Source organism: Pyrus communis, chromosome 6 (genome assembly GCF_963583255.1).
Source record: "Pyrus communis chromosome 6, drPyrComm1.1, whole genome shotgun sequence".
NCBI classification, from domain to species: domain Eukaryota; kingdom Viridiplantae; phylum Streptophyta; class Magnoliopsida; order Rosales; family Rosaceae; genus Pyrus; species Pyrus communis.
This window is the reverse complement of record NC_084808.1, coordinates 17,060,385-17,084,375: the sequence shown is the minus strand read 5'-3', so window position 1 is coordinate 17,084,375 and position 23,991 is coordinate 17,060,385. Positions and strand designations below refer to the sequence as shown.

Genomic DNA, 23,991 nt, shown 5'->3' with positions numbered 1-23,991 from the left:
AAAATGATTTTTGGCTACATGATGTACTATGTATGATGAACGATGAACATATAGGATGTAAGGATTTCTAGAATCCTCACAAAGAGAATCCGGATGAGATCCAAATCCATATTTTTGTAACTATAAAAGTTTCTCGATATTAAATGGCTGATAATATTTTTAAAATTTGTTCCATATTAAAAGGCTCATTTAATGTCGAATCTCGTAGATGACGAATTCGATATCAAATTAGATTGTTCATTGTGTAGCTTAGCCAAATATCCCATCTTCTTAGTGTAAAAAATATATGACGTAAAAAAAAGGCTCATTTACTGTCAGCTAGCTGGATGTAATAATAGGTTAACCATGCATGTGAAATGTGATCATGCTTTTGTAGAATAAAGATTAGATCACTTTTCTCTTTTTTGTTTGCACGTGCTTGTGCTTCTTTTGTGCACATGCTTAAGGCTTTGGTTCCTTCATCTAGCAATGAACCTAATTGCTCATTTTGGTCGTTTCCTGAGGTTCGATGCAGCTAAAAGATATCACTGCATGCACAAAGAGAAAAGACCATTTGATAATTAATTTCTTAATCAAACCCCTCCAAATGAAGTTGAAAACTTAATTAATAGTTAAGTGTACTTTTAGCATATTGATGACACATTTTCTCGGTCTGCTATGAGACAATTTGGTAGCAAATGGGGTTGATGTCTTGCTAAGTACCATATACGCTCATGTGGTGTGCACATGCCTCTTAATAAATTTAGGAGATATTGCCACTCAACATTACAAATTTAGGAGATATTGCTACTCAACACTACAAATTTAGGAGATATTGTCACTCAGCATTACGGTATGATAGTATTCTTCTTCACTTGTAAGACCATCTCCAACCAAAGGCTAGCCAAATGACTTGATTTAGCCCTCTGACCCTCTAAGAAATTAATATTTTAATGAACAGTGCAGGCTCATAATCCTTACCATCTTCAATCGAGAGTCAAAGGGCTATAGTATGGAATGTGAAGAATTGAAATAAAATGAGGTAAGATAGTATGGAATAGTGAAAAATATGTGACAAATGATGTACGAAAAAATTAGAAAAAAATAAAAATAAAAAAAGGTTGTTGGGCATAGAAACAAAAAGTGGGCTGAGACCATAAAAAAAACTAAGCCCTAAACCCTAAAGTGGGTTGGGCAATGTAAAAGAACAAAAAAAAAAAATGAAATTAGGCTAGCCAGCGGGTTGGCTATTTTAGATTCCGTCAGGGCCATGGCCTTCTGGCCTAGCCCTCGGTTGGAGACTGTTTTCGGGCGTTTTTCGACCCTCTAGACCCTTCGGTTGGAGATGGCCTAAGTGAGAGATCGTAGGTTCAGATCTCGTGGATGGCGAATTCGATACCAAAAATCCACGAGTTCGATACCAAAATTAGGTTGCCCATTGTATGGCTTAGCCAAACTCTCCATTTTCCTTAATGTAAAATATATCGTTGTCCTCAAAAAATTTAGGAGATATTAATTTCAGCAAATTACTTTAAAAAAATTCTCTGCCATGAGGTTGAGTTAATTGGGGAACCAACTTACTAATTAATAATTACTTGATTTTATTGGCTTCTGTTCATAGGGGGATGAAGGCCATTCTATAGGGGCCTTGGCTCCTTCTAATTACTTTGAGCGGGGTGAAAGGATTAAGTTGCTTTGGCAGTCGCAATTTGAGTAATGTGTGTAATATGACTCGACTAATTACTTGTGACACGAAGTAAGTTACTCCCACTTAGTTGTACTCCTTTTTGCAATCAATATACATCATTTCTTCACCCAAAAAAATTGGCCGGGACCACACATTAACAAGGTGTTTAAACGTTTTTGTCAAGGTGAACTCAGCACCTTCCATTGTTCTGTGCATCACCGATGATCTTGGATCGTGTCGGCTTTGTTCTTTAGTGGCATGTTTATCGTTTTTCTTCCAATGTTTAACTCACGAGGCAGCCAACAACCCTATCACTTCAAAAATAGGGATCAGCCACGGCCTTTTCCGATCGGATTCAGTTTAGTAGCAGTGCATGAAATTAGTAACGTGTACTCTACTTAAATTCAGAGAAAAACTTGCATGTCCGATGACATGCCATGCAATCTTCTTTATCTCTCTTTTCTCGTAACACAGTATTTTGTGGAAGACAAAAAAAAAAAAAAAAAAGGATGCATGCACATACGATGACTAAGGTTTGTGGTCCTTCCAAAAGAGCCCAAAGCTACGGCAGTATATTGTTTTTTATTCGAAGTTAGGGCAGGGCTAGGGCATTCTTCGCTAATTTTGGCACACCTAGGCTAGCTAGAAGACTATACATTGGCACTGGCCTATAAAGATGGCCATCTCAGAAATTTTTTGTGCAAAACCATAGCAAATTCACATTTGCAATTTGTCGGGAAATAAAAAATTTCATGGAGGAAAAAGTTGAGATATGCATGTAACGATAGTTTTTTGAAATTCATACTACTCCAAGCCAAAATCCAAACTGTGGGCTCTCTTACTGGATAAGCTTGTCTGGGATAATCGAATAGGCTGAGCACGGCCCAATTCTTTGAAACCAAGGCAAATACCTTTTTAATTTGGCCACAATAAACCTTATGGGTCATTGTGTAACAGTATATATAAGGGCCCGTTAATGAATTATGGTCAACAAACAATACGAGCTATAAGGTACATTGATCAAAGTTTCATAATTAATTTACCTCACACAAATTGTTTATCATTTGTTAACGTTTTGTTAAACAATTTTTTTATTTTCAATAACAAAAACAGGTGAAAAATGCGTTTGACTAGTTGTTTTGTGAAAATAAACTCAGAAAACGTAAAATACAGAAAACAATATTTAGCCTAAGTTTTGGAGAACATCAAATTGATGTTTCCTCTGCTTTTCAAGAAAAGTTTTCAAAATAATAAATAATAGAATATATATTATAAAAACAAAGTTAGAGTGTAAAAAAAATAAAATCATGTATGTCACCACTACTGTCACCATTGTCACCACCATCACCACAACATCTCTATCATCTGTCCATCATCACCACCACCACAATCATCTTTGACACTACCACCTCACACCATTATCGCCGCCATCATCATATCCCCAGTATCATCACCTCTGCCACCATGGTCACCACCACCTCCACCGTCTCATATTCATATATCACATGAATGCCACTTTATTCATAAAAATTATGAAATATTGAAACCACAATGCATATCATAATTCGCATCAATAAGAACCTATGAATATAACAAATTGGGAAGTAGGATCATTCGCTCTGATACCACTTTATAACGTCCCGAACATTTTACTTCGGAAGCCAATTACTAAGATAGGCCCAAATTCCTTTTCTTAGCCAAATTTCAATAAGATATTAGTCTCAGTTATTTTATTATTATGGCTGCATCTAACCTTGTTGTTAGACTGCCTACGTACCCAATGAAGGGATCAAGCCATTCGTAGTTCATAATTCCAATTTCTAAGTCCATTTCTGAAAATACTCAATTAACCGAAATATCTAACATTCGTGTTAATAATCGAAATACCTCAAATGGATATCAAATACATAATTAGAGTATTGAAATACGCATAAAATGGTAGCGTCGGCTCACTGGCCACGCGCCACCGCGCGTGGCGGTTTCTGGGGAACAGAAACCCCAAATTCTGACGAACTCTAAAAATTACCAAATTTTAGTAGAACATAACAAGGGAAAGAACAGTTATACTTGGGGCGAAGCCTAGTTTGGCCGGAAAACCCCTCGAACCACCGGAACCCTCGATTTAGGTAGTTGTTGATTCACCACCAAAACAAACTCCGCCATCTCATCCAAGGCTTGGGCCTTGCTCCTGGGGTTGAGAGGAGTCCTTTGGTGGTGGTCATTGACGGTAAAGCTCACCGGAGCCACTGGAAAAAGGTTAAAGCCGCCGAAATCACCTGTGGGTTTGTGGCTTTGATTTGTAAGTTTGGGTTAGAAAATTTAAAATCTAACACCATAGGGATGTTGGGCTCGATGAAAGCTTTTCATAAACACCGGAACCACCTCGAACGGAGGTCGGATGGAGAAGATAGGACCGAGTCGGGTCGGAGGGTTCGGATCAAAGGGATCTGTTGCTCCCTCCTTTCCCTTTCTTTTTTCTTCTTCTCTGATTCTCCCCCCCCCCCCCCTTTCTCCTCTCCACCCTTTCATTGCCTTTCATGTGGCATCCCCATTGCTCCAGATTTTCTGGAGCCTTCCAAATTAATGACAAAATGACTATTTTACCCTCGACTTCAATGGTTAATAACTTCTTGTTATAACCCTGTTTCACAAATGGTTTTCACCTACACGCTCGTGGAATCGTCCTCTATTCAGATATGTCAAGAAAAACGATAAAATATATAAGGATGAAATACGTCCTCATAAAATTTCGTTTAGTCAACTAGGAGCATTTTCATCTTTTCCCCTTATCGATATATATTTTTCCACATAATCATATATTTTATATATATATATATATATATATATATATATATATATTTTTTTTTTAGGGTCAACCACCTACGCCATAACCAACACCATCATACTATCCATCACTCTTGCCACCATGGTCACCATGAGCTCTACCTTCCCAACATGGCAACAACCAACACCACCGCCACATACACCTCTGCCACCACCAGTAACACCACCATGGCCACAATTGACACTAGTGCCACCGTCTCACCATGATCATCGCCACCTACACCTCCGCTGCCATAACAATACAGTGTCATCGCCCCAACCACCATGGCCATCACCACCACCACTACCAGCATCGCCGCCACTACCATCACCACATTCTCCACCCCATTACTCGCAACATTGTCACCACCATCTCCACATACCCCATTACGCTCACTACTACCACCAGTCCAACCACCATTGCTCCCAACACCAATCTCATCTCAACCACCATCCCTACTACCATTGGCACGATTACAAGGGAAAATGAATTTATATATATATATATATATATATATATATATAGATATATGTATGTATGTATGTGTGTATATATATATATATATTTACATTTTAGATTCATTTTCAATGTTTTCATTCTAAAAAACCATTTACGGATTAAACTACCTGATGCATTCTCAAATCATAAAATACAAAATCATATTTTTCGTTTTTATTTTACAAAAATAATTACAAAATTATATTTTTCTTTTTTATTTTACAAAAATAATTCTTAGAAGTCGTTTTGCAAAACTTTTCCAAACAAACCCTAAGTTTTCAGTGTCAGAATCAAAGTAATCAATAACTATACCACAAAAATGATTGAATATATACATAAGCATACACCAAATATTAAAAATGAACAATAAAGTGCATGGATGACAAAATTAGAGAATATTAAAAAACTTATAAAATATGCGAATTTATGAAATATGTTTTGAAATTTTTTAGAATACTCCAATTTCAAAATTTTTGAAGATGCAAAAAATTCAGCATTTGAAAATTTTAATTTGAAGCGATTCTAAAATCTTGGAACGAATTGAAAATGTTACTTCCCATCTGTTCCATCTGAAAAACAACCCTACACTGCATTCACCATTAGTGAATTCCACATCAACCAACTTCAACAATTTCCTCCAATCTCACCTTTATTACCTAAACACTGCGCACATATCTTTAATTTCTGTACGTAAATTTTTTTTGACCTTTTGATGTACGTGTAAAGTAAGAATATTGCTTATATTACATAAATATATAATTCCAGAGAGGATAAAAGAACTTCAACACAAAATTTAGCTATTCATATATTAAAAAAAAAAAGGTTAACTCTGCAAGGACTTGTAGAATGATCAAAGTATTTATCTTTATATATCCAACATCTTGATTTCTCACAACTCATGGCTTGTATCAACCAATAGGCTGACTCCAAATCCATTATGCCTAATTAACATGAATGAGGATCCTCTTCGGATCTGTTTTGTGAGGATCTCAGGGATCCTCCAATCACGTTCGTTTATCATACATCGTACGGTCAATTTTCGTCAAGTACTGTTTATATTCAATTTTAAATAAAAAAAATTACAATGATTTATGATCGCAAGATGTACGATAAACGGATATAACTCACAAAGATGATTCAGAGATGATCCTCGTTCAATTAACATGGCCAGAAACTCATAACCAAGCGGAAGGTCATCTGCTTGACATGTGTCTCTGCCTGCATATGTAGCACAGCTTCCAGGAAACCTCCTCTCACTTTCTTTCCATGTTATAACATGCACACCCAGTCCCCCTGACGTGCCCAAATTAGATTGACCCCCTGTGGTGTGTTTTTCATATTCTGTTCACAAAAATAATTGATAAAAATGGCAGGGCTTGGGAGGTTCCCTGGGGTAGATCTTCCTCCTAGAAGAAGAAAACGGACCCAACGTCACGAAGCTTATGCTAATGACAGAGAACCACCTCCGAGAGAATGGCTGGAGCCATCGGTGAATCAAGTGAGCTCCATAGATTTGGATGATGCAGCTCATAACGCTCGCAGGAGGTTAGAGAAAAAGCTTGGTTATCGCAAACCCTCCTCAAGGTTCTCCCCCTTCTTATTTTTCGCACGATTTCCACGCTTGTTTTTCTTCTTTTGCACTTATTATATTGTTCATGTTTTTTAATTCTCTTTTGTTTTATTCAATTCAATTCTCACTGAAAAAGTTAGGCAAGCGCAAAAAGACACAAGAGAGCGTAAAACACATGTTTTTTCTCTTTTCTTTTATAAATGACGCGTATTTTCTCTTAATATACACTCATGTTTATTTATAAACTTTATAAGATATAATTGAAAACTTTATAAGATATAATTGAAGGGAAAATAAAAAAAAGGAGTGCAAAATGAGAAAATGAGTACATGAAAATTGTTTTCCTTCCTTTTTTTAATTCTCTGTAATTAATAATTTACCACTTTTTTTTATTGAACATATAACCAATTTATCATAGTAGTAGAAAGGGTACTGCAAGTTCAAATTCAAAACTGTTGGGGGGTTCACGGGGCTTCTTCTCTCTGAGGGTCAGCAGAATTGGAAATCAAAAGGAAGGAGAAAGAGAGGCTTGTGGTATTTGTTTGGAAGATTTTGAGGCAGAAAAACAGGCCGTTGATCTTAGCTGTGCCCACAAGTTCCACTCCAATTGCCTTCTTCCATGGCTTCACGTCCATCCGGATTGCCCTTACTGTAGGACCCCTGTTCGTTGCTCTTAAATTTCAGGGATACCAAAGGGAATCCACTCCGCAGATCACATTCTTGGATCATTGTACCAAAGCATATTGTAACTCTACATGTGTGGTAAATGTACTAGTTAGTAGTTTGATGGTTTCCTTTTGTTCAAGTAGCTTTTAGCTCGAGTCTAAGGAGTATCTACTTTTGCATCCGAAGCTGTGTTTGATCTTTTTCCTTGTGTGAGTAAAAAACATTGTCAACCCGCCACTTAATACTATGATCTAAAAGTATTTCTCTTCATTTGTAAGTGAAATATCTCAAGTTCTTTTCTCGCCAAAGGTGAATATGAACCATATTATTGCTAACTCCTTGTGAGGTTAAGCCCACCCTCCTAATGTAGATAATATCGTTTATTTTTTAAATATTGCTAACCTAATTAACTGGTGCCTGATAAGGCCGAACCCATTGCAATACAAACTGTATTAGATGGACATTGAGCTTGACGGTTTTTTACAAGATACCCAACAGGCCCAACTTGTGCATATGCATTCTTGAGTATGCTTTAAGCTAATTTAAACTATGAGAAAAACAACCGGAATTGGTGGAGTGTATCCGCTCAAGATAGCATATACCTCTGTCCGCGTCTACAACTTAAACAAAAGAAAAATCATGTGAAACATAGACCACAAATGGCATAACTAATATCAATTCTGGTCATTTTTTAAGTCATTACCGTAGGTTTTTTATTTGGATGGACTTTCACAAGAATAATAGTTGAATGAAGAATTAAAAAAGAACAATTCATTTTCATGAGATTTAGTTGTGCATTGTAAATAGTAACAGGGTGAGCCGAGCCAGGTAATGGGTTTTGAGAATTTGGAATTGAACCTAACCCTGCTTATTTGAAATGGGCCGAAACGGGCTGGGTCCATTATCTTTGTTTTTTAGGTCAGCCACATAAATGACAACCTCGTTGAGTTTGCAATTCATGCTTGAGCCCAGCCACACCAGCAACTTCGGTTGGAGCCAATGACCCTGACGCACAAATCGAACCAGAGAGACGTCTACTTCCTCACGGATCCAAGACCTCTTCCTTCACCATTACAAATTACACCAGTTGATGAATCAAAACAAAATCCTACATACCCAGAAGCAAATTTTCCCAAAAGCACTTACTATGCAATCACATGCCCAAAAAACCTAAATTCCAAATCAGAAACCCACATAATTCCTAAATCAATCGAAAAGCTTATGCAAAAATCCTAAATTCCTTAATCAAAAACCCTAATTCATAAATTACCTAGGGATTTGTAGGATCATGGTGGTGTTCTCGACAGCAAGGATGATGTGGTGGTGGTCGGAACTTGTGATTGGGAGGATCGGTGGAGAATCATGAGAGGATGCCACAATGGTGATGGTGGTTAGCTGCTGTGATGTCCACACAGTCAAGGTTGACTTAGTCACTACGGGTGGGAGGGAGAATGAGAAAGTGTAGAGAGTCAATGGACGGAGATGGGAGCCTGGGCTTGAGATTGAGGTCTGAAATGAGAGAGGAAAGAAGATTCAAGGAGGAGAGAGTCGTTACCCGCTGTGACTACTCCAGGTGGGAATTCGAGGGAGAGAAAGTCTGCAGGCATTAAGGAGAGCAAATAGTTGTGGTTGCGTTGAGGAGAGCATATGTGGTGTCAGAGTCGGGATAGAGACCTCGAGGTCAAGGTTCGAATTCTAGAGAGGAGAGAGTTGAGTGAATTGGATCTGAGAACACAAAGTTAGGAGTCTTGGGACGAGACAACTCAGATAAGAATAAGAGAGGTGATAGATGGTAAAGATTTAATCAAGTAGGACATCAACGGTCTGGGGCGGGGGCCCGTTTTCTCCAATTTCTAGAACTGCCCCGTCTCGTTATTTACCTGGACTCGCCCCGCCCCACCTCTTTTTGTATTTATAATTTTTAGACCCACCCCTAACCACATGAATCTTCCCCGACTCGTAGCTCCAGGACCCGTTTGCCCACCCTTAGTGTAGATAATATCCTTTGTTCAAACAAAAAAAAAACAATCATTTGACAACTAATCGAATCACATTATTATGCGCGTGCAAAAGACTTTTTTTATAATCAGCACTACACGCCTTTTAAGATGTTTGAACGTATTTAAAATTAGAGAAAATAATATTTAATAAACAACTGATTGAATTATATTATTACTAGTCCATTGTGAGACTAAGCCTACCCCCTTCCCCTTAGTGTAGATAATATCGTTTGTTCGAAAGAAAAAAATCATTTCACAACTAATTGAATCACATTATTATGTGCGTGTGAAAGACATTTTTTATAACCGGTACTACGTGCCTCTTACTATGTTTTGAACGTGTTTAAAATAGAGAAAATAATATTTAATAAACAACTTATTGAATCACAATATTGCTAGCCCATTGTGAGGCTAAGCTCACCCCCTCTCCCTTAGTATAGATAATATCGTTTATTCAAAGAAAAAAAAACATTTGACAACTAATTGAATCACATTATTATGCGCATGCGAGAGACCTTTTTTATAACCGGCACTACGCGCCTCTTAAAATGTTTTGAACGTGTTAAAAAATAGAGAAAATAATATTTAATAAACAACTAATTGAATCACATTATTACTAGCCTCTTGTGAGGTTCTAATTATAAATATATATATATATAACTGTACAAAAAGAATTAATTATTAAAAAATACTGTTTATATGATGAAAATACCCCTGCAATATTTTAGATTGCTTTTGAACTTTTTTGTTTGGGGGGCATTTCTGTCCATTTCTTTTTTGTGAAGCTTGTGACCCCAAAATTCATAGTAGTGTTGGCTTTATATATAGAGATTTGGCCTTTTTTTTGTGGTAATAGAAAGAAGGAGAAGGATTTGATTTGATAATCAATTGAACAACAACAATCATGAAAGCATTGTGCATCGACTTCTACACGAGATTGCAGAGAATTCAAATTTGAAATATTGATAAGAAAAATATCATTGAATCAATAACTAGTTGATAGCTTGATAATTCAATCCAGTTTAATTAGAATTATTTTCATAAAAAATAAAATAAAAATTTCATTTTGTCATGTTAAAATTTGACACCCTAGAAAATCACCAAATCATTTTTTTTTACAAGGACATATGATAATTACTACATGGTTAAAGAAATTTTTAAAAAAAATTAATGGTCGTAAGTGTTCTTTGGGGGTTTAAAAAGTTAAGTGCATATCCTAATGAGATGTCAAAAACTCCACTTCAACAATAACGATAAAAAAAAAAGAGACAACAATGGGGTTTTCCAACCAAATTGCCAATTCTTATGTGGCATGACATGTAATGGCAACTAAGGAAGCTTCAAATCTATATATTTAGGGAGTAATAAATGCTTTTTTTTAATAATTTTTTTATTATCTTTTGTTTTAAAAATACTAATTGCACTTATGAAAAGTAAATAATAGTTTAAATTTGATGTATTGGGTGGAGAATTTTTTTTTTATCAAAAGATCAATGTGCCAGATAAGCCTTCAATTCTAAGTTTTATGTTTAAAATTGGCATTTTCTTTGAAGATGGCCTAAGATGTTTACAAGGCTAAAGATATCACATTATTTTTTGTCAGCATTTCTCTTAATTTCAAATGGATACCTTTACAACGGCACAACACACATTATCTAGTAGATTCTAATTGTTGTGAGGAGCTACTTAATACTGCAGTCTAGTTGTATTCCTCTTCATTTGTAATGAGAGGTCTTAGGTTCGATTCTCCTTTGAGTGGTCTTAGGCACTACTTAATACTTAATACTGCAGTCTAGTGGTATTCCTCTTCATATGAATTACGTTATTACTAGCCCATTATGAGGCTTAGCCCACTCACTCACTCCCTTAGTGTAGATAATATCATTTTTTCAAAAAAAAAAAAAAAAAAAAAAAAAAAGAGTTTGCTACTCACAAATAATATGTAGCTTGCATGAAATTACATATGAAAGATTATTGTGCTCACCTAATAATTCGTGAATTGGTATATATGCGTTTGTTGACCCCTAGAAACTACTTAGCTTACTTGGCGCGCAAGCCGAATAGCTAATGAGCTAACTACGTCCTTCTGTTCAATGCAAGGCGTGCCAACTCGACGACCAAGCTTGGTCGGTGAGTAAAATGAATGTGGTGGTGGTGAATGCGCTCGACTTCTGTATTCGGGCAACTGCGGCTGAGGAAGAAACACATATCAGCCTCTGGGTTTTAGAACCTGAATATAAGTGTGTCGAATCGGTAAAGAACTTTATAGACACAAATATTCAAAAGAGATAAGTGTCTTGATTGTGAACGTGATTCGGCCGTCAGAATGCCGAACTTTGAAGTGTACTTTAGAATATCCAATCATAAAAAGTTTCGGTTTTCAATGTGCCGAACTCTAGGTGGTATGGTATCACCCCAACTTACCAAGAGGCTAATGGGATGACCTCTTCCAACAAAGACTCTTAAATTCCTTGTTGACAGAGACTTGGATAGGTAATCAACCAAACTCGAAACAGAGCTAGTGTTATTTATCCAAACTGAAGATATTGCCGGTTGCCTCTACAATGCTGTTTATTCTAACTGAATGTGTGTTGGCGAAGTTCGGATGTCAGTTTTTTTCACAAAGTTTTGAGAGTATTTCACATAGAATGAGAATTTCGTAGGACATATTTGCGTGGTGAGTTGAAGATCTCTTTGTGTTGGAGGAGCACTTGTATTTATAATGTTAACTTACTTTGATAAACACACTGTGAAGTTGCTACCGTGGCCTGTAAGTACCTCATCTGTCATTAAATAATAGGAGTAAGATTATCTCCCCTCCTATGCTCATCCCCTTCTCTCCCCTCCTCTCACACACTTATTTTTGTCTTATTGTCTCTATATAAAAACTAATATAAGATGTTGACATAGCTTAATCGTGATTGTTCAAGTAGGAGGAGAAAGAAGAGAAGGGAGATTAGAAGGGGAAAAAATTCTAAATAATATTCCTATGAATATTATTTCAAAGCAAGCAGAGTCATATCATCCCACTGCCAACTGATGGATGTAGACTTCACGCGCATGTCCTAGAAGTCAAGTACATGCACACATCTTCCGATAAAGAACACACGTTGACTTGACGAATAATAGGGAACCATGTATTGGGACTTTTCATATAATGCTTTGGTGCTCCAGTCTACACGCCTAAACGCTAAGAGCAACTCCAGCGTTGCAAAGGTCCCCTAGGGCAACTCACTATTGAATAGCCTCCAGTGAACAGTGATGCCTTTAATGAATAATGTTGATGCACAAAATCGGCGAGGACTTTGGTACAACAGAAAGTGTCAAGTTTATGACCTTCGCTAGATTGCTCTGGTCATTAGTGTGGATAAGTATGTGAATGGATTGAGACAGGAAAGCAAACAACACAAGATGTATCGTGGTTCACCCAAGTTGGGCAACGTCCACAATGGTGTCGATTTCGTTTCACTATGTAAATTTGTGGATTACAATGGACAAGCAACGGAGCTCTCTGTGTGCTGCCCTCTATGCTTCCCTTTATTATCTGTTCTCCTCCTCTAATGAGTGCGAGGGAGCCCTTTTATAGAATAAGGGTTTCCTTCCCTCTTACATTAATCATGGGCTAAGTAATGAAGCCCAAATACTGAGGCCCAATATATGGTACAACAGGAGTCCTCCAGGTCTTCAGTCAAGAGAGTCTTTTGGCTAGAGACTTCAAATTCAATCCATGTGCGGGCCGAAGTGACTAGATGTCGTCTAGAACTAGTACTCGACATAAGACGGTGCTTAACTTGAAGTAATACTCAGCTAGAGGTAGCATACGTTGCGAGGCTGCTCGGCTAGAGGCAATACTCGCGGCGAGGCAGTTGCTCGGCTGGAGGCAATGCTCGTTGCGAGGCGGCTCAGCTTGTGGTGGTCTTTATTGCGAGTATGCACTCGACGTTAGCGTGAGCTCATTATGAGTTAACTCTTGACATGACTCGGGTCTGCTTGTCGGGTTCACATATTGGGTCTATGTGTCAGATCCGTAGATCGGGTTCACAAGTCGAGTCTTTGAGTCGAGGCCATACGTAGGGTCTTTGAGTTGGGTCCGTGAGTCGGGGTTCGAGCTCAAGGGTGTCCAAGTTTGACGGTGTCTAATCTCGTAAGTGCCTGAACGAATGGGTGGCCAAGCTCGCGGGTGTCCAAGCACATAAGTGTCCAAATGAGCGAGTGTCCGAGGAAGTGGGTGTCCAGTCAGACAAGAGATTACTGTTCAGACTAAATCTTTGTCACCATAAGAATGTGGCTCATCGATCTATAAGTTGGTCGGCTTCTTTAATCAGTGACAATGTTGATCAATAGAGCTAGTTGCTCAATAATTCCTGACAATAAATGACAGTATAAGTATGAACGCATAATGAATAAATCAAATTGACAAAGTTTGTCAAGGCAAAATATTGTACTATGTGCCTACTATAAGTAAATAATTTATTCAGTTGTGTGGTAAATCACATATTGCATAAGTGACATAGTTAAAGGCAATCACATGACACTAGGCAGCACTTTAAGGTTGCATAAATAAATGCCTATTTAAACATGTGTGATGCGACTCGGATTAGTGAAATCCGAGTTATGGATTTGGGAAGCATTCTTAGCATAATAATCTTAACATGATGGATGTAGGGATAATACACACGCACACACACACACACACATATATATATATATGCATGCATAACTATACATATATACACGTGCATAACCCTGTATTGTGTACCGTGTCCTAACATTCAAATAATGAAAATAAATGGTTTGATCAGAAGATGTCATGTGTTGTAGTATAATCATGTGATAAAATCATTAAATAATGTAAATGGTGTAGTTTGGGTGTAAAGAATAATGAGGGTTCTAGGTGGATGTGATCAGTAGTCATGTATGAAATAATAATAATAAAATATTTAAATAATGAATATAGTGTTCATGAATGATTAAAGCTGGCAAGACTAAGGGCTGGTTTGGTATTGATGTGCTTTGAAAAAAAAGTTGCTTCTGCTGTGCTGTGAGAATAAGCAGCTGTAAAATAAAGCAGCAGAGTGTTTGGTAAACTTTTTTGTAAAAGTGCTTTTGAAAAAAAAAAACAGTATTATAGTGTTTGGTAAACTTTTATGTAAAACAGATGTGAAAAAAAGCTTGTTTTTCAAAGCTGGGTTTTGCAGCTTCTTGTTTTTGGCTTTTTTTCACCCAAAACTGTGAAAAAAGGTTGAAGCTGAATGTTTACCAAACACAAAAATAGCTCCCAGCTTTTTTTTATACCAGCTTTTTTCAGAATCACCTCAGTACCAAACCAGGCCTAAGTCGTGTGTCAGACAAGTGGTCTTGTAATAAACATTAAATAATAATATAAAATATTAATAGACAATGATGGGAAAACATAATGAGGGGTTTCTTTCAGGCATGGTTGACAATATCAAAGGGGAATAATAATAAAATTATTATAAGAAAGCTTATCTTCTTCCTGGTTTTCCCATGGGTTTTTTCAGAAAGTGGAAAGTTACGACCGACAATTTCAGAGGGATGCCTCCGGCAGGTTTGTAACGACGGCGTCTCTAGGTTGAGTGGTGATGACATTTTGAGTCCCCCGATTCCACTCGTGGTAGCGGCGTTTCGAGTAGACAAAGGGAACTGCTCGTCGATGACGCCGACATTAAAGTAAATGAGGCCGGAGCTTGGTATATTGACTCTGATCCCCTTCACAGGAAACCAGAGGAAGAGCTCCTAGTTCTCGAACTTGTCTTGGCCTGCTCGACGACGAAGATCGGCCTCGTGCTGTGATCCCGGGTGAGACCATGAAAGAAAGAAGAAAGTGAGTTTCTGTTGTGTTTACATCGCTGCTGCCGTGACCAGGAGCTGGAGCGGAAAACATGGGTTTTGCAGTGATTGTGCAGGTGTTTGGTTCTTATGTTTCTACAGATTCACGGTGGAGTTTGTGAGGGTTTCACGGTGGTGAGATGAAAAATTGAAAGAGAACCGATATAGATTTTCGTGTCGATTTCCCACAGACGGCGCCAAATGTTGATGCATAAAATCGGTAAGGACTTTGGTACAACAGAAAGTATCAAATTTGTGACCTTCGCTAGATTGTTCTGGTCATTAGTGTGGATAAGTATGTGAATGGATAGAGACAAGGAAGCAAACAACACAAGATGTATCGTGGTTCACCCAAGTTGGGTTACGTCCACACTGATGTCAATTTCGTTTCACTATGTAAATGTGTGGATTACAATAGACAAGCAAGGGAGCTCTTTGTGTGCTGCCCTCTGTACTTTCCTTTGCTATCTGTCTTCCTCTAGTGAGTGCGAGGGAGCCCTTTTATAGAATAAGGGTTTCCTCCCCTCTTACATGAATCATGGGCTAAGTAATGAAGCCCAAATACTGAGGCCCAATATATGGTACAACAAATAGTAACTGCATTTTGCATCTCTACTCCTAAATGAATAGCCATGGCAATAGGGCAATAGATAATAAAATATTAGTATTTTTTATTTTAAAAAATAATAAAAAATAATTTTATTTGTAATTTCAGATAGGATTTTTAATCGGTCTCGTTGCATCACGTGTCATTTAGTTATGCAATTTTTTTAGACGTATGATTTAGTTATGCAATTTTTTTTTATAGAGGAATTTGAAGGACAGATTAATGAATGGTTATGAAATTCAATAAAGGGAAACAGTATAGGAGTTGAGATTGACTTTGTACCCTAAAGATTGAGCTTATATCACTTATCATTTTCCTTGGGTGAACTCGTTGGAAAGAAAACATATATATATATATATATGTATGTATATGTGTGTGTGTGTGTGTGTGTGTCATTAGATTTCCAAGTTCCACCTGTCATACATGCAAGACGGCTACACTTGTGAACAAGCCACCTAACATGCATTGGTTCCAGAGAGTTCCCTCACTTTCACAAACTCTATTTCTCTTTCTAGCACAGTGACAAACTAGCCACCATCACCACCATTTGCTTTAGTAATTCAACCTCAAAACCTTATATCTCGAATCTATGGAGCATGTGGAACACGACTGTGGTCTTGCATGCACCATCGATGCACTGTCAGACATAGTGTCGTCGTTACAGTAGAGATGAGGCGGCAGCGTGTGGGTTTTTCAGTGACAAAGGAGTCAAAGAGAAAGAAGAAGAAGGCGCGCGAGAGGTGGAGTGGTTGAAGGTCGGGGATCAAGTGTGGCGAGGTGGCAGTGGAGACGAAGCTGGGGAATGAAACGCCCGAACTGATTTTTTTTTTTTTGTTAATTTTTTAAATTTTATTAGTTTTTTTTATTTATATTTATTTTTTTCCAAATTTTTTTATTAATTTTTTACATTTTTTATATTTTTTATTAATTTTATAATGTGAATGATGTCATCATGACATCAGCCTTGCATCACTTGGGCCTCATGCTCTCGGGCCACCGATTCGAGCTAGGTTTCTCACTTGCGCCCCCCCCCCCCCCCACCCCCTCCCCCGGCCTGCCCAATCACCCTTTGGGCTGGAGCCTGCAGCTCTGGCTATTGGTTTGGTGAAGTCGTTGGTCCATCGGGCTAATTGTCCTGGTGGAGTTGCTCTAAGAATCCCAAATCACACTGAACCATACTACTTTTGAATTGAAGATCTAGTTTGCATTTCATTTATCTCGTATAAAAAAATGTCAAAATAATTCATTTTTTAAGCATAATTAGTACGATTAAAAATCATAATATTATTCCTCAACAATAACAAAATTATCTTAACAACTTTCCATTCAACCTTTTTGCTCACTCAACAATTTTGATTACTTGGACCGATGACACAAAATCAGATCCAAACAGCGTTATAACATGAGACCATTACAAATAGCACCACATATTCGATGTTGAATATTTCTCTACTTCTACTAAGCTTAGAAACATTGCGCTAAGCTTTAGTAGCGTACAGATGGTTGCATCCAAATATCACCATCATTTGAGTTCCACCACATCCTTGTGTGAGGTTTGAGTTTGGAATTTGGTGGTAGACGCTATAAAAATTAGGTGGTCGGTAAAGCCATTGAGGATTGATATAGCTATAAGTAGCATAGCTTCTTTAATAGTGGGCGTATATTTCAAAGGCGAACGTGCATTTCTTTTTCGTTTTTTTTTTTTTTTAAAGATAACAACTGGTGGTAAGCTACGGTTATCTACTCATTCCGTAACCAAATAGGCTATGGGTCACCTTGCCCGTAGCCATAGTCAAGCAGACTCACCAGCTCGAAGCATCGAATCCAAAACCTCCCATATTTTTCTATTTATTGGGAAGCAGACTCACCAGATAAACGTGCATTTCCAACTGTTTGAAATTTTCATTCCATATGCCAATCAAATATAAGACATGCCAAAAACAATAAAAAACCAAAATCAAACCAACATGTAACAATGACATGTTAATTTACTATTTATGAGATTTAGAATGAATGAATCACATATTCATTCATTCATTCATATGGCCACAGTCAAGCAAACTCACCAGCTCGAAGCATCGAACGCGAAAGCTCCCACATTTTTCTGTTTATTGGGAAGCAAACTCACTAGATAAACCTGCATTTCCAGCGGTTTGAAATTTTCATTCCATATGCCAATCAAATATAAGACAAGCCAAAAACAATAAAAAACCAAAATCAAACCAACATGTAACAATGACATGTTAATTTACTATGTATGAGATTTAGAATGAATGATTATGATTCTCAATTTTGCATTTACTCACACTTAAAAAATGCATAAATATGTGAGTCTCATCAATTTTAAGTATGAGATACATGAAAAATAAAGGTACCCTACTAACATCAGGGTGTTGTTTTATACCTTTACCCAATCTTTCACATCTTCATTCATTCATATGGCTATACCATGTAATGTAAGTTAACATGTCCTCAATACAATTAAGGAGGAAGAAGTGTTGAAAGGTTGTTAAGTTCCGAGATGCCAAGTAATGTAAGTTAACATGTCCTCAATACAATTAAGGAGGAAGAATCTATTGAAAAGATTGTAAAGTTCCGATATGTTGGAAACTTGACAAAAAAAATACAACGTATAGTGAATGGTTCCGTATCAGTATAATTAACACTGAACGAAATTTAGACAAAAGTACTGCAGAGGATCCAAACCCCAACTGCAAAGTACCCAAGATGCCCATGTAAAGTGTGAACCTTTTTATCGGCTCAGCCAGTTGACGCGGTCTGCAATTATCTACAGGAGCCTAACCTGCCAATTTGAAAAGTCCATGTCAAAGTCAATTCGATCGCGGAGCTTCTACCTCACCGTCCCTCCACTTGTCTCTCCTTCCATACCATCTCATCAGCTTAATCAGTTCTGTCTCTGACACTCTGTGTAAGCACTTTTCAGATATGGCTTCTTCTTCCACCTCTGTCTTTGCATTGCTTGTCATATTTTCCATCCTTGTTCTTCAACCAGTCACTGCTAATCCATTAGGTAATCTACTGCCTCCTATCTCGTCTCCAATCTGGGGTTTGTTTCATTTCGCTTCACTCTATAAATTCTGTCAGTTTTCAGTAATTTTGGGTTTTTCTTTCTGGGTTTCTTTGATTTTTTATGTTTATTGTAAAACGGTGACTTTCTTGTGATGGCAGATGATGTGTGTAAAGAAGTGGAATGTGGAAAAGGAACTTGCAAGCCTTCGAGTAATAGCACCTTCTTTTTTGAATGTGAATGTGATCCTGGGTGGAAGCAGACTTCTTCTAACCACACTGATCACTTCAAATTCCTCCCTTGCGTCATTCCCAATTGCAAGTCCTCTCTCTCTCTCTCTCTTCTAAAATTATTTAAGTGGGTTATGGATTTTGTGTAGTAATATCTTTCAAATTTTGTTGTTGAATTCAAATACTTTGAATAGCTCTTACTTCCTAGAGATGGAGAAAATCTTGATACAGAAAATTATTGTTTTTTTAATAGAATTAGACTGTTAGTTTGGTTGGTGATTATAGTCTTAGAGATGTTTGGTCATAGGATATAGTTTGGTGGTAACTGATTAGCCTTTATTTTATAAAAAGTAATATTAGGTGGTTGAAGGATCCTATTAATTTGGCTTGGAAAATGTTTGTGCTAGTTGATCACTGCTACTTAATGTGAATGTGACGGGAAGGAAATACTTGCTTTCTGTAGATGGCATGGCAGGATAAAGTAATTTAGAGGTCGCCCAACTAGCTTTTAGTATAGTGGTACTTATGTTGCCAATGTTGAAAATTGGAATAAATTTCAAGTTCGAATTTCCCTCTCCGTTGATTAAAAAAAAAAGTAGCGTAGAGGTCTATAACTGGAATAAAAAAACGTTTAGAGATGAATACAGATATCACCTCCCAATGGTAGGTAAAAAAAAACAGAGCAAGATACCTGGTTAGAGATTTACACACCAGAACAGAAAAATGAAGTCAAAGTGTATCTAGCCATGACAGGCAGTGCAGGCCGAAGGGCGAACTGTTAAATCAAATGCGCATTTAATTCAATTTGGTAGGGCTTGTTAATCACACGCTGATCTTTCCTTGGAGTTCAGTTAAGGTGAAATGTTTATGGAGACTAACTTACACTTCAAGATGTGATTTGGATGTCCTACCAAAGATTGGATCATAATCCTTCCTTTTAATTGGTCGATATATGTGCTTGTCTTCCGATAATTGTTTCTTTCATTACCTGGATACTTGTTAATAAAAATCATTGACACGATGAAGCTAATGATTTTTTGGTGTTTGTAGGTAATCTGGATTTTTCCTGCACAAAAGCTCCAGCCCCTATTTCAGATAATGCGAGCAAAGCCAACGAGTCATCAATCTTTAATCGTATTAACTATATACTCTCATATTTATATAAGAAATAAACTGTTTAACTCTTACCTATTATGCCATCTCCAGCACTAGCACTGCATAATGTTTGAGTTTTTTTCTAGCATGACTTCATACATTTTGTGATTTTGGTGTTATAGCTTGCTTTTGGTCGTATTGTGGAGGCGGCTTGTGCAACAAGACATCAAAATTCACATACAGCTGCGAATGTGCTGACGGTTATTCTAATCTTCTTAATGTCACTACTTTCCCTTGCTTTGAAGAATGTAAGCACTACCTAGAAATTTTTTAATATTGATGATGATGAAATTTTTTAATATTGATGATGATGAAGAACCACACCAATTTCGTCTCAGAAGACGGTATCTGATTAAGTTTCATTTCATGTGTTAAGGTGCAATTGGACTGAACTGTGCAAACCTTGGGATTTCAATGTCGAATAAGTCTACTGCTTCACCACCAGCATTATCTGGCAGTGGTAAGAATCAAGGTGAGACTAGAAACTCATTTACCACATCAGCACTTATTTTTTGACTGAATGGTGGTAATTGCCTCAAGGTATTTGTATTAGAACTATGATTCAGTACAAAGAATCTCAATTTAGGACATACCAAAACCTTAGAACGACATTCTCTTAAAGAAAGCAACATGTCCGGATCCTATTTTTCTGCTGATGTATTTACAAACCGGCGTTCTAAAAAGATCATTTTGATTAAAAACATTGACTAACAGCATATTCTTACTTGAATTCGACATTTGTATAGGTTAATCCAATTAAATTTCCTTTGAATGCAGACCTCCAAGTTACACACTAATTCAATTAAAATAGCTGTTTGATTTCATATTGATGATCACATGTTTAATCCATCTGTTCTGCCTTTTGTCTCGTTTGCAGCTAGCTCGATGGTCCAAGTGAACTCTGCTGCATTTGTGATTCTGATGATGTTTGCTGCTATGATTCATTGGAAATAAAAGGAGTTGTTCCAGCCTATTTTTTGCACATCTTTGAATACGTGGTTGATCACTGCAGTATTTATTTGATATCACGCTCCCACCTTTCGTTAACTCTCACATTTGCACATCTATTTTCCTGTGCGATCAGAAAGCTGCCGCATATATTCACGGAGGTGCTCATCGCATTCCTGTACTTGTTTTTCACCAATAGAAAGAGTGAAGAGGATTTTTGGTTGATTTGTACATAATAATGCTGTAGTAACCTTGTTCACCATGTTTTTGTTCTCTCCCTACTTTTCTTTCTCTGGGTCAGCTTCTCTTGTCATTCCAGGCATGAAGACTAAGGCCCAAGTAATGGTTGTATCTTTTTGTCGACAGTAAGCCCATCTTCAACATTACAAAAGTACTGACATGACATCATAGGTCAAAAGTGTGTATGTTCAAAAAATCACTTGGGAGTGTTTTTTGAAAGAATCCCTTGCAGATAGCACTTCAGTTGTCCTTCCAAGAAGGATTTGCACGTCTCTTAAAAATTCCGTAGTGCTTCCAATAGAAGTGTTGTTACTGAAAGCACTTTTGAGCGTAAGTGTTTTCTAGAAAGAACTTTAGTTGGGAATTTGAAAATGATATGACCTTTTGCAAATCATTAGATGGAGGCCCAAGATTCGTTGGTCTGTAATATTCACCCCAAACCACAAGCACAAATCCTCGGCACACAATATAATCCCAGGGTAATCCAAGGACTCAATTATTGTAAATCAAGAAGGATAGAAGAAGCACTCTGAGAGGGAAGGATGTGTCCGGTGGACAAGTACCTTAAGTGACAGTTCAATCAAAATCTTAATCAGGATAAGTAAAGGAAATAGTTTTACGTCCATCTACGGAGGAAGGCTCGTCTTGTATCCTAGATGAAGATGTGGTAGAAGGAAGGGCTTAAGATGGATACGGAATGGTAAAGAGTTTATAGACTGCCTCAGTAATGATAAGGAAGTTTGGGAGGTAAAATTTCAAGTATTCCCTCTTCACAGTTAGTCATTGACTCGCTGAGAAATGGGATCTAAAACTTAGGTACTTTTTGATGCAACTAGATTTACTTTTCCTTGTTACAAGGCAAACAAGGGGAAAGGAAAGAAAAGTAATGATCCCCTATCCTTTTCTTTTTCCCAACCCGTAGTCCATACCAAACCTATAAGACTATAGACTAAAAGAAATTAAGAAGCCCAAGTTGCATAAAGGATCAAGGAATAATTCGTTTAGATATGCTTTTAAAATGACTGAAAGCGCTTCTAAAATAATATTTTTTTATTCCAAAAGCACTTAAAGTGCTGGGGCTTCTTACAGGAAGCACTTTAAATGTTTTTTCAGAATTTACTTATATTTTTACTAAGGATTGGTTCCAAAAATATTTTCATCAAAAGCGTTTTCAGTCATTTTAAAAGCACATCCAAACGAGCTCGAAGTCTTTTTCCTAAGATTTTCCTTCTTGAAGTTTCGTTCCGTTATCACCTTTTTAGTATAATCCATTTTGATTTGTTTTTGTTAATTCTCAGATTTTTTTACACGACTCGAAAACTGAAAACTACACGTAAGTTACAAGCTTGAAATCTCTATTCTTACAAATCAAAACTTGAAAATAAATCATGAATTTGGCATGAAAACCCCCAATTTTGTACAACCGAAAAGGTATTGGCCGCCTGACAAATTGGACTAATAGTGTTAGCGGAATAATACAAAATGCAACATGTAAATGAAAATTCAGATAAATCATAAGAACCATCGGTGCAATTTAAACATCCTAAACTTTTGTTTTAGAGGCAGTGGTCATATTTCTTGCTTTACTGCATACTTTATATTAGATATGACCACCACAGCTCAATTCACACTAGCTCAAAGTTGAGCAATCAATCCCTCATCAAATGATTCAAATCCCTTGAAAAAGTGAGTAGACTTACAAGCCGATACAAAAACAACATATAAAAAACCTAAAATCTAAGCCATCCCATCCCATTATATCTTTTACAATCTCCAGCCGCATCACCTCAATCCTCAAATGTACAAAAACCTCTCTCAAACGGCGGCGTACGGCCCACCATTTCAGCCACCACCATCATCAAATAGCCCTTTACAGTGTAGGGTTTCGAGCCAGAGCAACCACAAAAATCCTATAATATTAAACACTTCACTTCCATCTGAACTAGCAGTCAGCTTCCCTAGCTACTGAGTCGTAGTGACAGTCCTCTCTCTCTCATTTTTATTTTCCTTGGCATGTTGTGTGAATTATTGGTGGTTTTACTTCAACCTTGACATGTTGGCATCCTCCTTGATGGATTTGGACCCTCTCCTGAGCTAATGGAGCGGATCCTCTTCATCAATCATCGTGGATCGTTAGATTTTTATCCAACGATTATAAATAGAGAGGTCCCTTTAAAGTTAGAATGATTATAGTCGTTGGATAAAAATCCAACGGTCCACGATGATTGATGAGGAGGATCCTCTTCATTAGCTCAGGAGAGAACCCAAATCCCCCACCCCTTGATATCTTGGCCTCTGCTTTTTCAATATTTCTCGGCTTTTGGTCCTCTTCTCTCCCCTTTCCCGACTCACAAAACTTTCCTTTCTTGTGTTCAGATTATTTTCATGGCCTTCATGTATCGGCATTTCTGCTCTTTTCTGGCAAACTCTTTGGTATTCGGATCCCCTAAAGTGAGTGTTAGTATTAACCCCTCCCCCTCCCCCTCCCCCTTGTCCTTGTACCAGTGAAAACTGTGAGATTCATATCTTTGGATTCTGCTGTGGGTGGTGGTGACCTTTGGAAATTGGATCTAAAAGACTGGTGGTTTATGTCATGTCCAACAGTCTATTTCTCTGCTGCAAACGTTGTCAATCATGTCTGTCGTCAAATGGGAAATTTTGTAGCTTGCTCTTCCTCTTTTTATTTAAGATTCACAACTAAATTCTCAC

At 37.3% G+C, this 23,991-nt stretch overlaps 1 protein-coding gene across 1 annotated transcript; it reads left to right on the top strand.

The window, feature by feature from the left end:
• The first annotated feature begins 18,425 nt into the window (after positions 1 to 18,425).
• LOC137737983 (uncharacterized) lies at positions 18,426 to 21,307 on the top strand. Its single transcript, XM_068477576.1, has 6 exons — positions 18,426 to 18,712; positions 18,871 to 19,026; positions 19,990 to 20,073; positions 20,217 to 20,342; positions 20,471 to 20,566; positions 20,972 to 21,307. Exons 1-6 carry the CDS (start codon positions 18,628 to 18,630, stop codon positions 21,046 to 21,048), a joined length of 624 nt encoding a protein of 207 aa, XP_068333677.1. The 5' UTR covers positions 18,426 to 18,627; the 3' UTR covers positions 21,049 to 21,307.
• The last annotated feature ends 2,684 nt before the right edge of the window (positions 21,308 to 23,991 follow it).

Bases quoted from the DNA above. Each gene is read 5' to 3' on its own strand.
- LOC137737983 (XM_068477576.1), top strand. From the start codon at position 18,628: ATGGCTTCTTCTTCCACCTCTGTCTTTGCATTGCTTGTCATATTTTCC. The intron at 18,713-18,870 runs GTAATCTACTGC...TTGTGATGGCAG, and splicing joins AGTCACTGCTAATCCATTAG to ATGATGTGTGTAAAGAAGTG. The intron at 19,027-19,989 runs GCAAGTCCTCTC...TGGTGTTTGTAG, and splicing joins CCCTTGCGTCATTCCCAATT to GTAATCTGGATTTTTCCTGC.